This window comes from Hemibagrus wyckioides, linkage group LG08, assembly GCF_019097595.1.
Source record: "Hemibagrus wyckioides isolate EC202008001 linkage group LG08, SWU_Hwy_1.0, whole genome shotgun sequence".
Lineage (NCBI taxonomy): Eukaryota > Metazoa > Chordata > Actinopteri > Siluriformes > Bagridae > Hemibagrus > Hemibagrus wyckioides.
In genome coordinates this window covers 17,768,837-17,787,138 of record NC_080717.1, presented here as the reverse complement: position 1 = coordinate 17,787,138, position 18,302 = coordinate 17,768,837, and the positions used below count along the sequence as shown (strand labels likewise).

The 18,302-nt window shown below is 39.9% G+C and overlaps 1 protein-coding gene across 1 annotated transcript in view; it reads left to right on the top strand.

Moving 5' to 3' along the window:
• The first annotated feature begins 1,946 nt into the window (after positions 1 to 1,946).
• The window catches only part of snx25 (sorting nexin 25), a 41,067-nt gene continuing 24,711 nt past the window's right edge, over positions 1,947 to 18,302 (top strand). Inside the window, exons 1-4 of the mRNA XM_058397434.1 lie at positions 1,947 to 2,999; positions 5,748 to 5,832; positions 13,878 to 14,094; positions 15,217 to 15,389. Of these exons, the coding sequence (XP_058253417.1) occupies positions 2,685 to 2,999; positions 5,748 to 5,832; positions 13,878 to 14,094; positions 15,217 to 15,389 (790 nt within the window). The 5' untranslated portion in view covers positions 1,947 to 2,684. The remainder of the gene's footprint in view (positions 3,000 to 5,747; positions 5,833 to 13,877; positions 14,095 to 15,216; positions 15,390 to 18,302) is intronic.

Below are 18,302 nucleotides of genomic sequence, written 5' to 3'. Positions count from 1 at the left end.
ACACCTCATAACAGTGTATGAACGTAACACTATTTTTTTTTCACAAATCAGGAATGAAAGACTGTGAAGTGTGAAAATATTAACAAAGAACAAACCACTATTGTTCTCTGGTTGTCATTTAGCAAGTCACTCTGTTTTATTGACTTGCCTGCCATTGTTTGATTAGTAATTAAATTTCTAAGTGCTGACTTTTTCCTATATAGTCTAAATCCACATCTGTACAGTGACTCTAGATAGTATTCACCCTAAATGACTATTTCTCTTTTATGTTGTTAAAAGTACTTAAAGTGTGTGGATGCCTGACCACTGAACATCCATTATAAGACCATTAATATGAAGTTGGTCTCTCATTTACTGTTACAACAGTGTCCACTCTTTTGAGAAGGCTTTCCACTAGATTTTGAACCACGGCTATAGGGATTTGTTCATTCAGCAACAAGATTACAAAAGGTTGGGCAGTGATATCTGACAAGAAAGCAGGATATGAAGCTGATGTCCCAGTTCATCCCAAAGAGGCATTGTCATACTGGAACAGGTTTGGGTTCAGCTACTTAGTTCCAGTGTTCAATGTATGCTAAGGAATACAATGACATTCTATGCAATCGTGGGTGCCCAAGTAAGCATTCCAAAGAACTACTCATGAAACTTTTAGATGAAGTTGATAGGAGGACAAAAGCTGGAGAATGATTGCCTTGAACCTTCCTAGTAGCAAGGTGAAATCCATTATAACAATGTGAAAAAAATATCCTGCAAGCCAGACACTAACAAGATCAGGGCGTCCTTCCTGATCGAGCACATGGACAAAAAGGGTAATTGTCAGAACTGTATGACAGGAGTTGCAATGTCTGCTGGCAGAAATTGGAGAACCTTTTTCAGACGTCAGCAATGTCTTTGGCTTTTCACGGATCTGGCCTCTATGACAGAGAATACATGGTCACTTTGTGCCTTAAATTTAATTCCATCTGAGTTAGGCTATATTACTATGAACACTAGTACTCCATTTCTTTCAGAAGTACATGTCGTACTGTGTATGATTTCGTATGTGACCAATAAAAATTTGAATTTGAAGTAATGTGAAATAGTGCATAATTCAGTACAACACCCCTTTATCAGTTTGTTAATTAGTTTTACTACTAAAATTATTTATTGTTATTTATATAGGGTGGCGTAGAGGTGCCACGTTTGTTCATGCACACCACTTTGGGGTTTCATCTCCAAAGTGGTGTGTACGAGCAAATGGCTTGGAATGGCTCACATTCTCTGCTCTGATTCATCCCAAAGGTGTTCTATCAGGTTGAGGTCAGGACTCTGTGAAGTTCCTCCACACCAAACTCACTCATCCACGTCTTTATGGACCTTGCTTTGTGCCCTGGTACAGTCATTTTGGAACAGGAAGGGGTCATCTCCAAACTGTCCCCACAAAGTTGGAAGCATGAAATTGTCCAAAATGTCTTGGCATGCTAAAGCATTAAAAGTTCCTTTCACTAGAACTAAGGGGCCAAGCCCAACTCCTGAAAACCAACACCTGTATTTAATGATTTGGAGGGGTGTCCCAAATCTTTTGGCAATATAGTGTATGTTGTAGGCTGCTTGGCATCTCTAAATTGTCTGTCGTGAGTGTCTGTGCTATTATACCCTAAGATGGATTGGCATCCTTAAGTGTGATCCAGTTTTACAGTGATCCTGTTTCACCTTCTTGTATTACACGTTTGTGGATTGTTATGTAATGCACAGACCGAATTTTGAACTGAAACAGAAACCATACAAACCTGGACATAAATTTAGGTTTGCACAGAGGTTTCACTTCCATTATTATCTAGTAAACCTAAATCTTTCTTCATCATTTAAAACAACACATTAAACCAATCTGATTGACTGATCCATTAGGTGTGGTGAGCAGTTCGCTCTGATCGCTGATTGGTCGTTCAGGCTCACGTGTGCCATGGAGACGCGTTTCCTCCGCTGAACGGCTGTAATGACGAAAGTCCTCGTAACCTAAACACAATCCAAAGCTATTTGGATTTTGATGTTATTTTGGACTCAGCGCCGTCAGCTCTGGATTTATAGTGGATTTCATATATCAGGAATGCGAGGATTTGATTGCATTTTCTCCGTTGTTGTTTTTTTTATTTTTTATTTGCGGGGTTGGAAACTTGAGCGCTCGCGCACAGCTACGTAAATTGATGTCAGTGTAGCCGTTAGCTCCTAAAACACCGGTGTCCTAATTAGCCAAAAACAAACTTGATAATTGCCTGTTTGGTATTTTGTATTTATTCGGTGTAGACATTAGGGGTTAGTGCACTGCTTGGATTTAGTTCAGATAGCGGTGGCTTTAATTAATTTTTTTTTTTTTGCACTTGCTCAGTCGACTCGAAGACTATATAAATAACTTGGCTGGCTTTTTTTAAGACGAGATAGCTAGCTCGTGCGTGGTCTCTGTAGCAGACTGGCTCGCGCTGCTTTTATGCCCTGCAGTTCACATGGCTTCGAAAACGCTGAGGTAACAAAAGTAAGATGCTAGTTAGCAGAGCTGTCCATTTCTTTTGGCTTTTCGGCGTTGAGTAGCAGTCGAGCCTCTTTAATCCAAGCAGATACAAGGTGGCTAATGAATGAAAGCTGGGCGAACTCGAAGGGCATAAAGTCTGTCCTGTTCGCGGCTGTGAGGCCATGTCATTTCCAGCAGCATGCATGTTAATGGCAGCAGCAGCAGCAGCAGTAGTAGTGGCGGCGATGCCCTCATGCCCAGCCCCTCATGCCGCCTCCTGCCCGCGTTCACTCTGGGTATCGCGGCGGCCGCGGTGCTCTTTCAGTCCGGCTACGGAGGACTCACTGTAACCTCGTTTTTCCTCAAGCTCTTCATTTACGTCTCCTTCGTCCTGTTCTGCTTCCTGCTGGGCAGTTTGGGCTCGATTGTCAAGAAGAGTCCTCCAAAGATCATCCCATTTGATCTTTTCAAGAGGGAGTCGCACAAGCTGCAGGATTTATTCAACAAATTAATGGTAAGCAGATACACATTAATATCTAATCACTTGTTTTTTCCCCCCTTAAATTCAATTATCCATCCATCCATCCATCTTCAGTAACTGGTGTATCCAAGATCCTCAGTCTGGGTGTGATGCAGGATTAAACCCTGGTTGAGATGACCGCCGATCTCTGGACACCATACATGAACAAGTTATACACACTTTCATATCTAGGGCCATGTTAGTGAAGGAAATCAACCTGGAAGGTTTTGTTGGAGGAAACTAGAGAACCCATGTAATAACAGGGTAAACGAGCATAGAAAATCCATGCAGGTAGCCTGTGCCTAGGACTGAACCTGTGACAGAGGAGATGTAAAGCTATGCTCACACATGTTACTGTATTATGAAGTCAGTAGGAGAGCTTTTGTATAGAAAAATACAGCTGTGTGTGTATATATGCATCATATCCTACAAGACGAAGGAGAAGCAGTATGCTCTTAACCACAGATCACGTGTTCTACTGTCTTCACTCATAATGGCAGTTGTTGCATCATGTTGCTCTATATTTGCATAAACTTTGTTGAGTCTTTGGACCCACACCCATCGATTTGCTTTTCGCTTATGTCGCTGAACGTAACCAGCCCTCAGTAAAAATGGATAGTCTCTGTTTTTGTTACTGTAAAGTAGCACAAGGCAGCATCACTGCTTCCTGTATCACTGTGGCACCTACATGCATCAGTCATTTTATAAGGTAAACCTACTGTATGGGTGCGCATAATAGATATACATTTACAAACCTTGCTGTATTCCTGTACACAGTTTGAGATCAGGTGTATTCGGAATAAGAGTATTGTTGGGATGCCACTGCTGAGCTAAGAACTGGCCTCCAACGCAAAATCCAGCTAACTGCAGCGTTGTGTTTAGAAATAGATCACCTGCGCTGGTGAAAATGTCCAGTCTGTTGCTGACCATGTGTGATACTCTCATATTAGTGCAACACTTGCTAAGATGCCACTACCATGTCAGGGTCACTGTGTGTTGAGATTGGTCATTCAGAAAATCTACAGTTGTCGTTGGATCATCTATTTATAATTGTGTACCTATGAATCACACTTGAATGTGCCTAAATAACTCATTATCCTACATCTGTGAGATCAGTAAACAGTTTTTTTCTATTTATCTTCACTTAAATGTATTACAACACTGGAGGGGGGATTACATCTTTAATGGTGTGATAGTTGGGCCTGCCGTAGGTTTTTGGTGATAGAATCTGATTTGTAATGGATTTTGCAGCACTTCAGTGTTTTATCTGTCATTAAGTAGGCTTGGGGGCTTTTGGCTTTGCATCGTATTAGGTGAATATACAGTCATTAAATTAAGCATGCAATATTAAGTAGACAAAACAGAGGCTTACAGGGTTAAATAAAATCCGATAACCGTGGACCATTCAGTAATTCTGTTAAGATTATACCAGCTAGCTAGCTAGCTATAAACAATAATACTATATACTATAATAGCTTGTTAAAATGGCAATATTAAAGCAGCCAGCTGTTTCCAGTGTAGCCAGCATGAATGTAATACTGGCTAGCTGGTGTAATTGAAGCCCTTTATTTTTCAGTTTTTTTTCATATCCCCCACCAAAGGTTGACCAAGGTTGTTTCTAAGGGTAACGCTGCATTGTACTGGACAACACTGTCTACATCTGGCTCCACGCTCCATGCTGCAGGATTGGATTGTGTCAAAGACAAAGAGCTTTCCCGTATTTTGTAGCGTTACAACCTGTAGCTGAGATACTTTCTGTCCTTAGCTCTGCAGGGACCTGGAGAAACGTTGTCTCGTTTCACTATATACTGTCAGCTATATATGGTTTAAATGAGAATAAAAGCGACTTGACTTGAGATAGACCGACGGATGGATGGATGGACTTTATTCTTCCATTAGGGGAAATTTGGGATTTATTTCATGAATCTACTCAGAATTGTCTATAATATTAAAGTGGAGGTAATGATAATTTAGCTTGCAAATGTGGAACCATCCATCACTCTGCCTAGAAAACCAAAAATCAGTGACTGGGTAACAGACATTAGTCAGAGATGCAACCAAAGTATCTGGAGAGATCCACAGTTCAGATGGGAGAAGCTGTTCCCATTAGGATCATGGCATAGCACTAGGCTTTATGGAACAGTGGCAAGCTATATCTAATCCCAGTTAGAGTTTGCCAGTGTAGAGAAATGTATGAGACTTGGACATAGTTTCTCTGTACCTATTGAACCTTTTGGCTTTGGCACGAAGTGCTATGTATTTCTTATCCCCTAACAATAACATCCCATCACCATTACAGTGAAGCATGGTGGTGGAGGCATTATATTGAGTGTTATCCTTCATCTCTTGGTTGCATCTCTGATTTGTTACTTCAACTATAGTGGTTTCTCCCTACTTCAATCAAGGCAATCAGGCAATTTTATGTAGATTTGTGGTATGTAATAGCAAATAAGTAATGGCAATTGTAAATATTATTTTTTAGAAAGTTGCTAAAGTGCATTAAAAATAGCTTTCCTGTGAGTCACAATGAATTGACCTAAATATCAAGGAGTGGTGAAGCCCTGGGTCATGACCACACAGGATGCCTGCTTGTTCTTGTTACACACAGTGTGTTTTGCAGTGGTTGTGATTCAAGGTTTATGCTTTCCAGTGAACTTACTTCAGTCCAGTAGTGACATATAGTGATTTATATCATTCTGTGCTTAAATTCTTTCTGCCTGTCTCTGTTTTTTTGTTTCACAGGGGCGGTTTACAGTACCACTTCTAGACTCAGCACAGACCAGACGAGTAGTGGTGTCGCACAATGTGGACAAAGCCCTAAAAGAGGGTGAGTAGAACAGTAATAACGACAGGAATGCAAGCAACTCAAATAATGTTGCTCGGTCCGTTGTAGAACGTCTGGCACCGATGTGGCTCTACCAGGAAAATTCCATCAGCAATTCTCACGTTAAACTCTCACTTGATTACAATGAATTTGATGAACAGATAGCCCTAAGAAGAGGTCATATGGATCATAATTTATGTGCAGTGTAAAAAAAAAAAAAAAAAAGTCATTCTTCCTTTTGGAGTGAAAAGGAGTATCAAAGCAAATCTATATACAGCTAGAAAGCCTGGAAAATAGGTGTGAACAAATTTCATGTCAAACTCTCTAAACCTGATGTGATGGATGAGGGCAAGCTGAACTGTTTGCTGTTGTTATTGCACAGAGGCAGAGGGGAGGAGGACAGAGTCATGTGTCTGAGTGATGCTCATCTGAAAGCACTACTGCCTCAGGGTTTTATGTGTTCTGCATTCTGAGATGCTTTTTTTGCTCAACACTGTTGTACAGAGTGGTTATCTGAGATACTGTAGCCTTTCTGTCATCTCTGTTGCCTTCTCTCTCAACAAGATGTTACCCTTTGCAGGACTGCTTTTTTCCATTTCTGAGTAATTTCTAGTCACCGGTTTGTGTGTAAATCCCCGGAGATAAGCAGTAATAGAACTACTTACACCAGTCCATCTGGCACCAACAATCATGCCACAGTCAAGATCACATTTTTCCTCATTCTGCTGGTTGATGTGAACATTACCTGAAGCTGCATGATTTTATGCACTGCACTGCAGCCACTCTGATGCCAGATGAAATTCCAGCTTCATAAATGTTCTAACAGAGAGCATATGTGAGTGAGAGGAATGAACGTCTCATTGGATTAACAAACTTTGTGATCACCGTGGCAATGCATGTTCTCAATAATCTAAAGATTAGCACAGGCATGTGCACATTAGATTTAGTAAGCAAGTAAATGCTGCACAGGAAAGTGAAATAATCCAGGTGTAAAATCAAGCATTGTAGAGTGACCGTGCAAACCTAAGGTATGTAATGTGTATAATATTTGCTAATTTCCATCCAAAACTTAGTTCCTTATCGCTTGAGAGCTACCAACTGGGGATGGTAAGGGCTAGCAGGTGCTTCCTCTGAGATACTGTGTCTTTTTTAAAAACTTGCTTACCAGTGCGCTTATGAACACACCAGGGTGGAGTTGCAGTGCCTTCTTCCACATCCAAAGCAGCAGGGGCGATTTAGCTCTCTACAATTCTTCTAGAATCATCAGCATTGAACTCGCAATATCCTGATGATAGGATGAACTCTCTTTTTTTTTTGCATCACATGGGATCTGTACCTGAAGGCTTGCTCCTACCTGTATGAAAGTAAAAAACGCTTGCCATAGAGACTTTTTCAGTCCACACCAAGTTAGTGCAGCTGTCTGCCTCAAAATATTTCCAGTATAGCTTTTCTTTTGCAGTGTCATACTTGCACACTGTCTTCTTGTCAATGTGATGTGGAGTCCACATTATAGTATTTGTACTTGTATTATTCATACGTTACATTGCTGTTGTCTTTTCTTTAATTCAACTACCATGTAATGTTTTTAATATTTAGCATTTTAAAGTCGACAGAATACAGACCAACAATATTCTCTCTGATAGAATATCTGTTTTCTGCTGATGAAATGCAATGAAATATTCCTAAAGCAAATACAGATCAGGCGTAACATCATGGCACCTGTTAGTGGGTGGGATATATTAGACAGCAAGTGAACATTTTGTCCTCAAAGTTGATGTGTTGGAAGCAGGAAAAATGGGCAAGCGTGAGGATTTGACAAGGGCCAAATTGTGATGGCTTAGATTACTGAATCGGAGCATCTCCAAAACTGCAGCTCTTGTGGGGTGTTCCCGGTCTGCAGTGGTCAGTATCTGTCAAGTGGTCCAAGGAAGGAACAGTGATGAACCAGCGACAGGGTCATAGGTGGCTAAGGCTCACTGATGTGCGTGAAGAGCGAAAGCTGGCCCGTGTGATCCGATCCAACAGACGAGCTACTGTTGCTCAAATTGCTGAAGAAGTTAATGCTGGTTCTGATAGAAAGGTGTCAGAATACACAGTGCATGATGGGTCAGGGCTGTTTTGGCAGCAAAAGGGGGGCCAACACAATATTAGGCAGGTGGTCATAATGTTATGCCTGGTCAGTGTGTAAGTACTTGTTATAATATAATTAATTATGACTTCATTATAGTGAGAAGAATCCTAATGGATATTTTAGCTCATGCAGATGTAGGTTGTCCTAAAACAAACCATGCATGATTACACAGACACAGACATCTCCTAAAGGTCTTGTCAACTTTTGCCCTCTGCCTCAAGACTTCCTCTCTCATTCCTCCATTCCTGCATTCACATATAATCCACTGAAATGCTCCGAGAGCGTCCACGTCTGTGAAGTTCTCTATTTATATTTGTGACATCTCATCACGCCCTTTGTGCCCAGTTCAGCACAGTGACATAAGTGCTTGAGGAAGAAAGCACGTAGGCTGACACTCTAAGAAAATTGCTTTAGGTTGTTGGAAACAGTCTGCTTATTGCAGTTATGAGTCACTTTGTTCTGTAGCTCACTCAGCTGTGGTGCAGTACTTGAAAAATCGAGTGTGCCTATCCATTAGTTTTAGATTTTTTTTTTAATAATGCACAATTCCTTACAAAACATGCCACTGGTTATCTGTGCCTGTCATACAATTTATCCCATATATGAATGGCAGTCTCTCTCTCTTTCATTTTTATATAGAACTTGTTTTTGCTTTTGTGGTTTGTTTCTGTGCATACATGTCAATTAGTATGTGAGCACCACAAGCTAAACGAGATGATGAATGGCATAAACACTGATCAGGGTTTGTTTTGTTTAGAAAAACAGCATATTGACTTTTTGAGATCACTTTTTATCACACTTGGCTACATCTGATCCATGTGTTATTGTGCAGTTTAACAATATGATATGAATGGTCATTTGTCTGGACTGGTCTTTAGAAGTACGTACACCGATCAGGCATAACATTATGAGCAGTGACTGGTAAAATGAATAACACTGATGATCTCCTCATCATGGCACCTGTTAGTGGGTGGGATATATTAGGCAGCAAGTGAACATTTTGTCCTCAAAGTTGATGTGTTAGAAACAGGAAAAATGGGCAAGCGTAAGGATTTGAGTGATTTTGACGAAGGGCCAAATTGTGATGGCTGGATGACTGGATCAGAGCATCTCCAAAACTGCAGCTCTTGTGGGGTGTTCCCAGTCTGCAGTGGTCAGTATCTATCAAAAGTGGTCCAAGGAAGGAACAGTGATGAACCGGTGACAGGGTCATGGGCGACCAAGGCTCACTGATGCACGTGGGTAGCGAAAGCTGGCCCGTGTGATCCGATCTAACAGACGAGCTTCTGTTGCTCAAATTGCTGAAAATGTTCTGATAGAAAGGTGTCAGAATACACAGTGCACGACTGGTCAGGGCTGTTTTGGCAGCAAAAGGGGTACCGACACAATATTAGGCATAATGTTATGCCTGATCAGTGTAGATGTACTGAGGTAATGAAATAATTTTTGTTTAGGAGTGCTTCATGATTATATTCAGATAAATGTACTGTTTATTAGAAGGTCTGATCAATAGATGTATTAAAAACTAATCAAAAAACTACTGATTGTAAGTATTGTTAAAATACTGGTTGGCAAATAATATATTACTGTTCATTAAAATGATTAAAGTGCTGGCCATTAGATGTGGTCATTAGTATAATGAAGTAATATGCTAATACTATCAATTACTAGTAGTATACTTGACTAATTAGAATTTGGCACTGCAACATAATAGAGACTGGAACAGTGAGCTTTAGGATTATTGGACTGAGCTGGCTTACACATGGTTTGTGGTTGTATCTGAAAATGGAGAAGCTCTTGCATTACTGGGCATTCATTCAAACCTTGTCAAACATACAGGCCTATGTATGTTGAGCCAATGAGTCAAGCAGCACAGATGACTCTGGTTGAATATATAGACTTTGCTCACTTGCACAATCCTCTTCAGTATAATAAAATCCAAAAAAAATCTGTATTTATGATGCTTGATACTTTCAGAGTATTATGGTTATTCATGATCACACTGGTGGGCAATATAAAAAGAGACTCAGTATGTATCATAATGTTTAAGCTTGCTAGCAAAATACTAGCAAAAGCATTAGAGAGTACTGAAGTCTGAAGATGAATAGATATTAAATAAAATAGTTAAACACAAGAAATAATTCTCTACAAAGATTCAAAGATCATCCACCCCATTAGCTTTTACTGGTTTAGAAAAGCACTGGCATTACCTGTAGTATTCACATAAATCATTTTGTTTTACAGTGAATTGTGTTAATATTCTGTATCTCCCAGTACTTATTAATAACATATTATTTTGATGACTCTGTTCAAATTGGAACAAATGTCTGGTTCTAGTGGTGGTAATCTAGTTTTGTAGCCTGTTTCAGTTACTGCTGCTGTGGTATAGAACTGTTTGCGTCTGTAAACATTTTTTTTTTAATTCAGGGAAACTATTTTTTCACTTGATGCCATAACAGGAAGTCTGTTCAGAAAGGCAACATGGAAAGTACAATGTTCAGCGAAAGATTGTGTGAGTGGGGAGAAGAGGACTGGAAGTGAAGGCTGGTTAACGTATCAGCATAACACAATAACAAGGCAGATGGTGATTATACACATGTTGTAAGCACAAGAGAGGGACGACACAGGGAAAGATGAATGTCTGATCATACCCTAGGTTCATATTGTGAAACGATTGATAAACAGGAAAAGGAAGTCCAGGGTAAGATGGATTGTCGAGTCAGCACACAATATTGCTTATTCATCAGTGTTGCATAAAAACTAGTGTTCAAGCTACAGCTTCTTATTAAACACACACTGTTGTTATGAATATGAAATACATTTATACAGTAGAAAATCAAATTACAGAAATTGGATGACAGACACTGTTTGAGAGACAGACACTGTTTAAAAAGAACTACGATTTGCCAAGTAAATTTTGGAAAAGCAGTAAGCAAGCAGGAACATATCAGTCTGAGAGATGGTGCAGATTTGGTGATGTACATCAGAGCAGGTTTCCTAAATGAGGACATGGGGAAATTCCTGTGTGATTTGAAATGAGATGAACAGAAATGGGCTGATTTCTTAAACGAGTCTCCTCTTACCTCTTCCATCGGTTCCTTCACTAAAAGCCGAGCTGCAGGGTAAGTGCTTGAGCCTAAAAGACAATAAAATGACATGCGGTAGCTTCAGATCTCTCAAATGAAAATAAAATGGCAAACTATATGAATATTATATCCTTCTTTTTCTTTTTCTTATTATTATTACAACATGGTGAATTATGATACTTGTTTCAGGTTCTAAACATCTTCGATTTTGTGGCTTGCAGTTCCACAAGACGAGAACTCTTCTTTTAATAATTCAGTGCACACATTTCCTTATGCAGTGTTTATTATTTTATGAATTGTCTTGTGCCCTTAAAGGCTGATCAGTGGAGAAGCACTGATTGAGTACATTAGTCATTTCTTCACATCATGGCGTTGTTCAATACAGCCTTAAGTAGTTAAGTAAAAAATACTGTTACACTGATGTAACAATGTTTTAGTCGATCTTTTAGTTTATTATTATTTTATATTTTATATTTTTATTTTGTTATATATTATTATTATTATTTATTGTGTATATTTATATTATATATTCATATTTATTTATATTTATATACGTATATATCTTTTATTTATATATATATATATATATATATATATATATATATATATATATATATATATATATATATATATATATATATTTGCATATGCATATCCGATAACTATTGGTTTTTCACAATTATTTTGTCTTTAATTTCTACCATTATTTAATTTTCCCTATTTTTCTCTGTATATTTTTTAACTATATCCCTTTAATTTTCATGTCCACACACTTTTTAATTTTTACTCTTTTCTTTCTTCAATGTAGGACAGTTGTAAAAAGCATTTCACTACATTGAATTTGGTTCCCTAAAAAAATAGATTTAATCAGATCAGTAAAAAAACCTGGATTTTCCCCGCTCATATTTGTCCAACAGTAACAGCGTGGGCAGTTGGTGGCTCATACATAGTGATAAGGCTGGCCTGTTTATACTATCATGTGTTTGTATTTGCATTTATTGGAAAAGGAAGTGATACAAAGAGGTGAGGCTATCAAGGCACAACTAAGATCTGAATTTTATTTCCAGGGTCTAATTACATGTTTTTGTCTAGTCAAATTCTCTGTTTGTTTGTGTATAATGTCCTAATGGAAATTTAATGTTGTTATTCCAGTGAGACAGCTTTGCTTAAACTAATAAAGACCAACTGTGTTTTGCTCTGGCGATATGTGTGGATGCTAACACTGAGGTTTTCTGAAATGTAATGAGAATTAGTCTGGCCAAGCACTCGGCCGTGCATGCTTGCACTTTCAGGTCAGCATGTTCTTTTCATTTTCGTTGGCCTTGCACATATGGTATTTTGCAATCTGCTAGACAGATGATATCATGCGGGTTTGCCAAGTAGAGTGCCATGAAGTACTGCTGCTCCTGTGATCCAGAATAAACCCATTCGCCAGTGTCTGACCTTTTTCTAACTGCATGTTTACTCGCAATGACACCCACCAGTCATTAACAGAGAGTTGATATGAGTATGTCTGGGAGTGATTGTGTCTCAGCTGTATGTCTGTGTGTTTAGCTCTATATTTATCACACTATATATTCCTCTCTCTCTCTCTCTCTTTCTCTCTCTCTCTCTCTCTATCTCTCTGAGATATGTCTTGAGGCATGCCTTACAGGCTTAGTTAAACAGAGTGGAAGCAATGCCAGCATGACTCACTCACAGTGAAAGAGAAGACCGCTCACAACGAGGCTGCTAAAAAGGCAGCAGTAAATATCCAGAGCTTGCCTTGCTCGGTTCTTTGCTGTCATTGCTATGATTTAATTTCATTTTGAGTCTTGTATGTGAATAATGTTACAGCTAGGAATGAACTTAATGAGGCCCTTAAGCTAGTCATTGGGTGAATAACCCTGTTAAAAATCTTATTCAAGTGTCTGTCATACATGCATTCATTCGTTCGGTTATTTATTCACTCATCTTGGTCATGGTAACAGCGGATTTGGAATCTTTCAGAAAAACACTGAGAAAAGGGGAGGCCGTTTAACCCAACCAATTAACCTCCCAGCATGCTTTTGGGAGGTGAGAGAAAACCAAAGAACTAGAAGGACATAGAGAGAACAGGCTAAACTGCACTTAGACAGTAACCCAATCGCAGGATTGAACTGCGGACCCGGAGCTGTGCCATCAGGTTTTTGTTGTTTAAAATGAGTAAAACCTTCATTCTTTGGCCATTGTGTTTAAAATCAGAGCGATGTTTCACGCTCTTATTGCCGAGCTGCAGCAGAGAAGATTGTCACAAAATGTGGTTGGCTCAGCTTATTACAAATGGGCTGTTATAACTAGAGTTAATTCTTTTGCAGACAGGAATAAAGTGGCTTCAGAGCTGCAGTTGTTTGCAATTGTCAGTATTCTCTTGGCAGTAGTACCAACCTAAAGCCATCTGCTACTTGGAACCAGGTCCCTTTGTCTTATTCAGATAGTCTTTGCAGAGCTGTTTGTGCCTCTCTTACAGGGCCATTTCTCTACTTAATGCAGCTCTAAAGCTGAAGCCAATGGGGCTGAAAGCACTACTTGTCAGAGCAGCTCAAATGCCATGTTTGGACAAACGCTAGAGTCATTTTGTCCAGTTGTTCAATCTCCTTTTGTGGTGATGTACTGGTTTTTAGGAATTACTCAGAATTGAATACAAACTGTGCCACATGCCTTCTGTACATTTGGTAGAGGTTACTTCGGTGAAGAATCAGTGTTTATTGAACCTGTGAGTCTTACCATATCATTTGAATCGACATTTAAAAGGGATTTACTGAACCGAGATGCGGCTTTAAAAATGACATCCTATCTTCTTTCCTTTTTAGTGTTTGACTACAGCTATAGAGACTACATCCTGTCATGGTATGTGCCTCTGAGCAGAGATGAAGGCCAGCTGTATCAGATGCTGTCTGAAGATTTCTGGGAAATGATAAAACAGCTGAGGACTCGCTTTTCTGAAGTGGATGTGGTCAATGTCGTTTGTAACAACATGGTTAAGAGCCTCCATGCCCATTTCTGTGACCTCAAGGCCTCTAACACCAGGTATGAACCTTTAGTCTTTTTTTTTTAGTAACCTCTGTATTGTTTTCCCCATTGACCATGCAACTTTTGTCCTCTTGGTTCAATATTGACCTGGTGTGGTTTAAAGCATGTAATGAAAATGATCATTTACACATATTATAACGAAATGTACAATTTTATTTGTCATTTATGGTCAATAAACCTCATATTTATGTAAAATAAAACCGTATTTCTGATATAAAAAACATTTGAAAACAGGTCAAATTTGACCCCAAGGATGACGGGGTGGTTAAGCTGGTCTTGCAATTCAGCATAATTTCACATAGTTACTCAGATTGATTTTGCTTACTAATGACTAATGGTTTTGATCATTTATTACTTGATTATATTATTGTAGATTATAACATTCGATCAGTTGAAACTACTGTTTTATCAATTGGGAAATGGTGGCTCAGTGGTAACAGCTTTGCACTGGTGCTCAGAAGGTTGTGAGTTCAAATCTCTTCATTGCCATTATACGTCTGTGAGCAAGATCCCTTTACTGTCAACTGTTTCATCTTCTCTCAACTGTTGCTTAGAATTGAAGCGTCAGCTAAATGAGCAAACAAATATCTAGCTGGAATTATTTTTCATATGTATAATGTTATACCATTTTAGTGCTTTTTAGAAGCAATGCCTGCTTGCTGTTTATTGTCTTTCTTTCTCCTGATCCTACTATACACAACACACTCGTGCCCTTAAACAGATCCCTAATGACAGTCTCTAAGGAATAAACTGTTATGGGTTGTTCTGGGCTTAGTCATTCAGGACTGCTGCTTCTGCACGTACACTCACCTCAGAAGGCTGCAATTAGTCAAACTGCCCATCATGTCTTTATTGTTCTCTGTCTTGAAGTGATCGATCAGCAGAGCTCATTAGCTGAGTAGAAGTCTAACGCAAAATCTGTATTAGGCAGTTTCTCTCACTTACTCACTGACTTACTCTTTTCTTCCCCCCCCCACTGTGTTCATATTTCTTTTTGCCTCCCTTCTGGCTTTATTTCTTTCATTCCCTCTATCCCTTCCTTTATCTCTTCTTTAATTTCACCCCCCACCCCCACCCCCACCCCTCGTCTCCTTGTCATCTTTCCCAAACCCTCTGCAGGCAGGAAGAGTTACCCAGGGCCTTCCCGCTTCATCCTTGTCTGTGCAGTCCCAAGGAGGAGATGCGTTTCCTGCGCTGCTGTTCACGTCTACTCGTTCTTTGCTTGCTGCCTTTGCGTGACTCTCGCTCCCGCAGTCTCCGGCTCGTCCTGGTTGAGGTTATCGCTACTAAAGGTGACTTATTTCTTACTCAACTACACATCTGTTCACTTTTCTGCTTTCTCTTCATGATAATGATGCATTAAAGTGCAGCGTCTTTTTACACAGTACTTAAAGTGCCACTTTTATATTACTTAGTCCTGGCTCACATATTTCCATAAGCAGTAACCTTTTTTTCCTTCATCATTCAGCATTTTTTACTGGTAGTTTTATTGAAGCCAGGATTAATTTAACCAAACCAAATAGTTGAAGCTCTTCCATGTTTGACTCAGTGGAGTCAGTGTGTCAGTGTGATCAATCATTTTCTCTCAAACTGATGGAAAATGAATAGGATTTTCTACTGTTGTAGACCATCCACCTCAAGATTTGACGTGTTCTGACATGCTTTTCTGTTGTACAGAGTGGTAGCATTTTTGTCAGCTTGAACCAGTCCAGCCATTCTCCACTGACTTCTCTCATCAACAAGGCATTTCTGTCCTCAGAATGGGTGCTTACTGGATCTTTTTTTTTCTTTATTGCATCATAGTAATTTCTAAAAACTTGTGTGAAAATCCCAAGAGATCAGTTATTATAGAAGTTAAACTATATTATAGAAGTCAAACTAGACTTTCTGGCACCCACAACCATGCCACTGTCAAAATCGCAGAGATATACCTGATGGTATATGTGAATAATACCCGAAGCTGCTGCCTCGTATCTGCATGCTTAGATTATTAGGTTTAGAGGTGTTTAGAGGTGTTTATAGAGGTTTAGAGGTGTTTCTAATAAAGTGCATGGTAGGTGTGTGTGTGTGTATGTATGTATGTATGTGTGTGTGTGTATATATATATATATATATATATATATATATATACACACACACACACACACAGGGGTTGGACAATGAAACTGAAACACCTGGTTTTAGACCACAATAATTCATTAGTATGGTGTAGGGCCTCCTTTTGCGGCCAATACAGCATCAATTCATCTTGGGAATGACAGATACAAGTCCTGCACAGTGGCCAGAGGGATTTTGAGTCATTCTTCTTGCAGAATAGTGGCCAGGTCACTACGTGATGCTGGTGGAGGAAAACATTTCTTGACACGCTCCTCCAAAACACCCCAAAGTGGCTCAATAATATTTAGATCTGGTGACTGTGCAGGCCATGGGAGATGTTCAACTTCACTTTCATGTTCATCAAACCACTCTGTCACCAGTCTTGCTGTGTGTATTGGTGCATTATCATCATGATACACGGCACCGCCTTCAGGATACAATGTTTGAACCATTGGGTGCACATGGTCCTCCAGAATGGTTCGGTAGTCCTTGGCAGTGACGTGCCCCTCTAGCACAAGTATTGGGCCTAGGGAATGCCATGATATTGCAGCCCGAACCATCACTGATCCACCCCCATGCTTCACTCTGGGCATGCAACAGTCTGGGTGGTACGCTTCTTTGGGGCTTCTCCACACCGTAACTCTCCCGGATGTGGGAAAGACAGTGAAGGTGGACTCATCAGAGAACAATACATGTTTCACATTGTCCACAGCCCAAGATTTTCTCTGCTGGCACCATTGAAACCGACGTTTGGCATTGGCACGAGTGACCAAAGATTTGGCTATAGCAGCCCGGCCATGTACATTGACCCTGTGGAGCTCCCGACGGACAGTTTTGGTGGAAACGGGAGAGTTGAGGTGCACGTTTAATTCTGCAGTGAGTTGGGCAGCTGTGGTTTTATGTTTTTTGGATGCAATCCGGGTTAGCACCCGGACATCCCTTTCAGACAGCTTCCTCTTGCGTCCACAGTTACTCCTGTTGGATGTGGTTCGTCCTTCTTGGTGGTATGCTGACATTACCCTGGATACCGTGGCTCTTGATACATCACAAAGACTTGCTGTCTTAGTCACAGATGCGCCAGCGAGACGTGCACCAACAATTTGTCCTCTTTTGAACTCTGATATGTCACCCATAATGTTGTGTGCATTGCAATATTTTAAGCAAAACTGTGCTATTACTCTGCTAATTAAACCTTCACACTCTGCTCTTACTGGTGGAATGTGCGATCAATGAAGATTGGCCACCAGGCTGGTCAAATTTAGCCATGAATCCTCCAACACTAAATTGACCAGTGTTTCAGTTTCATTGTCCAACCCCTGTACACAGTGTACCTAAGTGCGTAGTGCTTTTTTCTGTAGGGTAATATCCTAAATAACGCACCAGCTTTTTCTAGTACACACAAACGATTTGATACGTATGGCACCGAACCTCATGTCAGCGTGCCAAAACAAACTCAGCAGGGGTAATTCAATTTGCTGCACAATGTAACGTTCCTCCTCAGAGTCTGCATTTCAGCAAAAGCCATCTGTTTGCTCCACCTATTCCACTGCACAGACTGCTGGGTGCAGAAGTTTCAGTAGATCATCTGGGTATCAACCAAACACTGCATACTTGTAGTGTGAGGATTGTGAGAAATTCACTCAGATGTAAAGTGGGAGGTTTCAAGGTAATGAGGTCATGAGATGCAAGAATTTTTAAAGCTGTGTTTATTTGTAAACGTAATCACCAGAGATGAAGCCTGTATTCAGTTGTACAGCTGTTAGCAGTTAAGAAGTGTGTCACACTTGGTAAATGGCACCGTAATTTATAAGCACCAGTAATTAGCAGGAAGCCCCTGACTGTTTGATTACTGATTTGTCCACCCACATGGCTCCCAAACCAGTTTGCATTGATCCAGTGAGAGTAGAAAAAAAAATAGAGTGTTAGAAACATGCCAGGATTTAATTATGTTGCTCTAAAACCATTCAGTATGCGAGTTTGGTTGTTTTTATAGTCTAGCTGATGGGTTGATGTGTGTCGATGATGACCCACTTTTGTGCAAACAGTGTGGTAAGCATTTTGACTCACGGATTTGATGAAAAGAACAAGGTGATGGAAATGCACAGGGC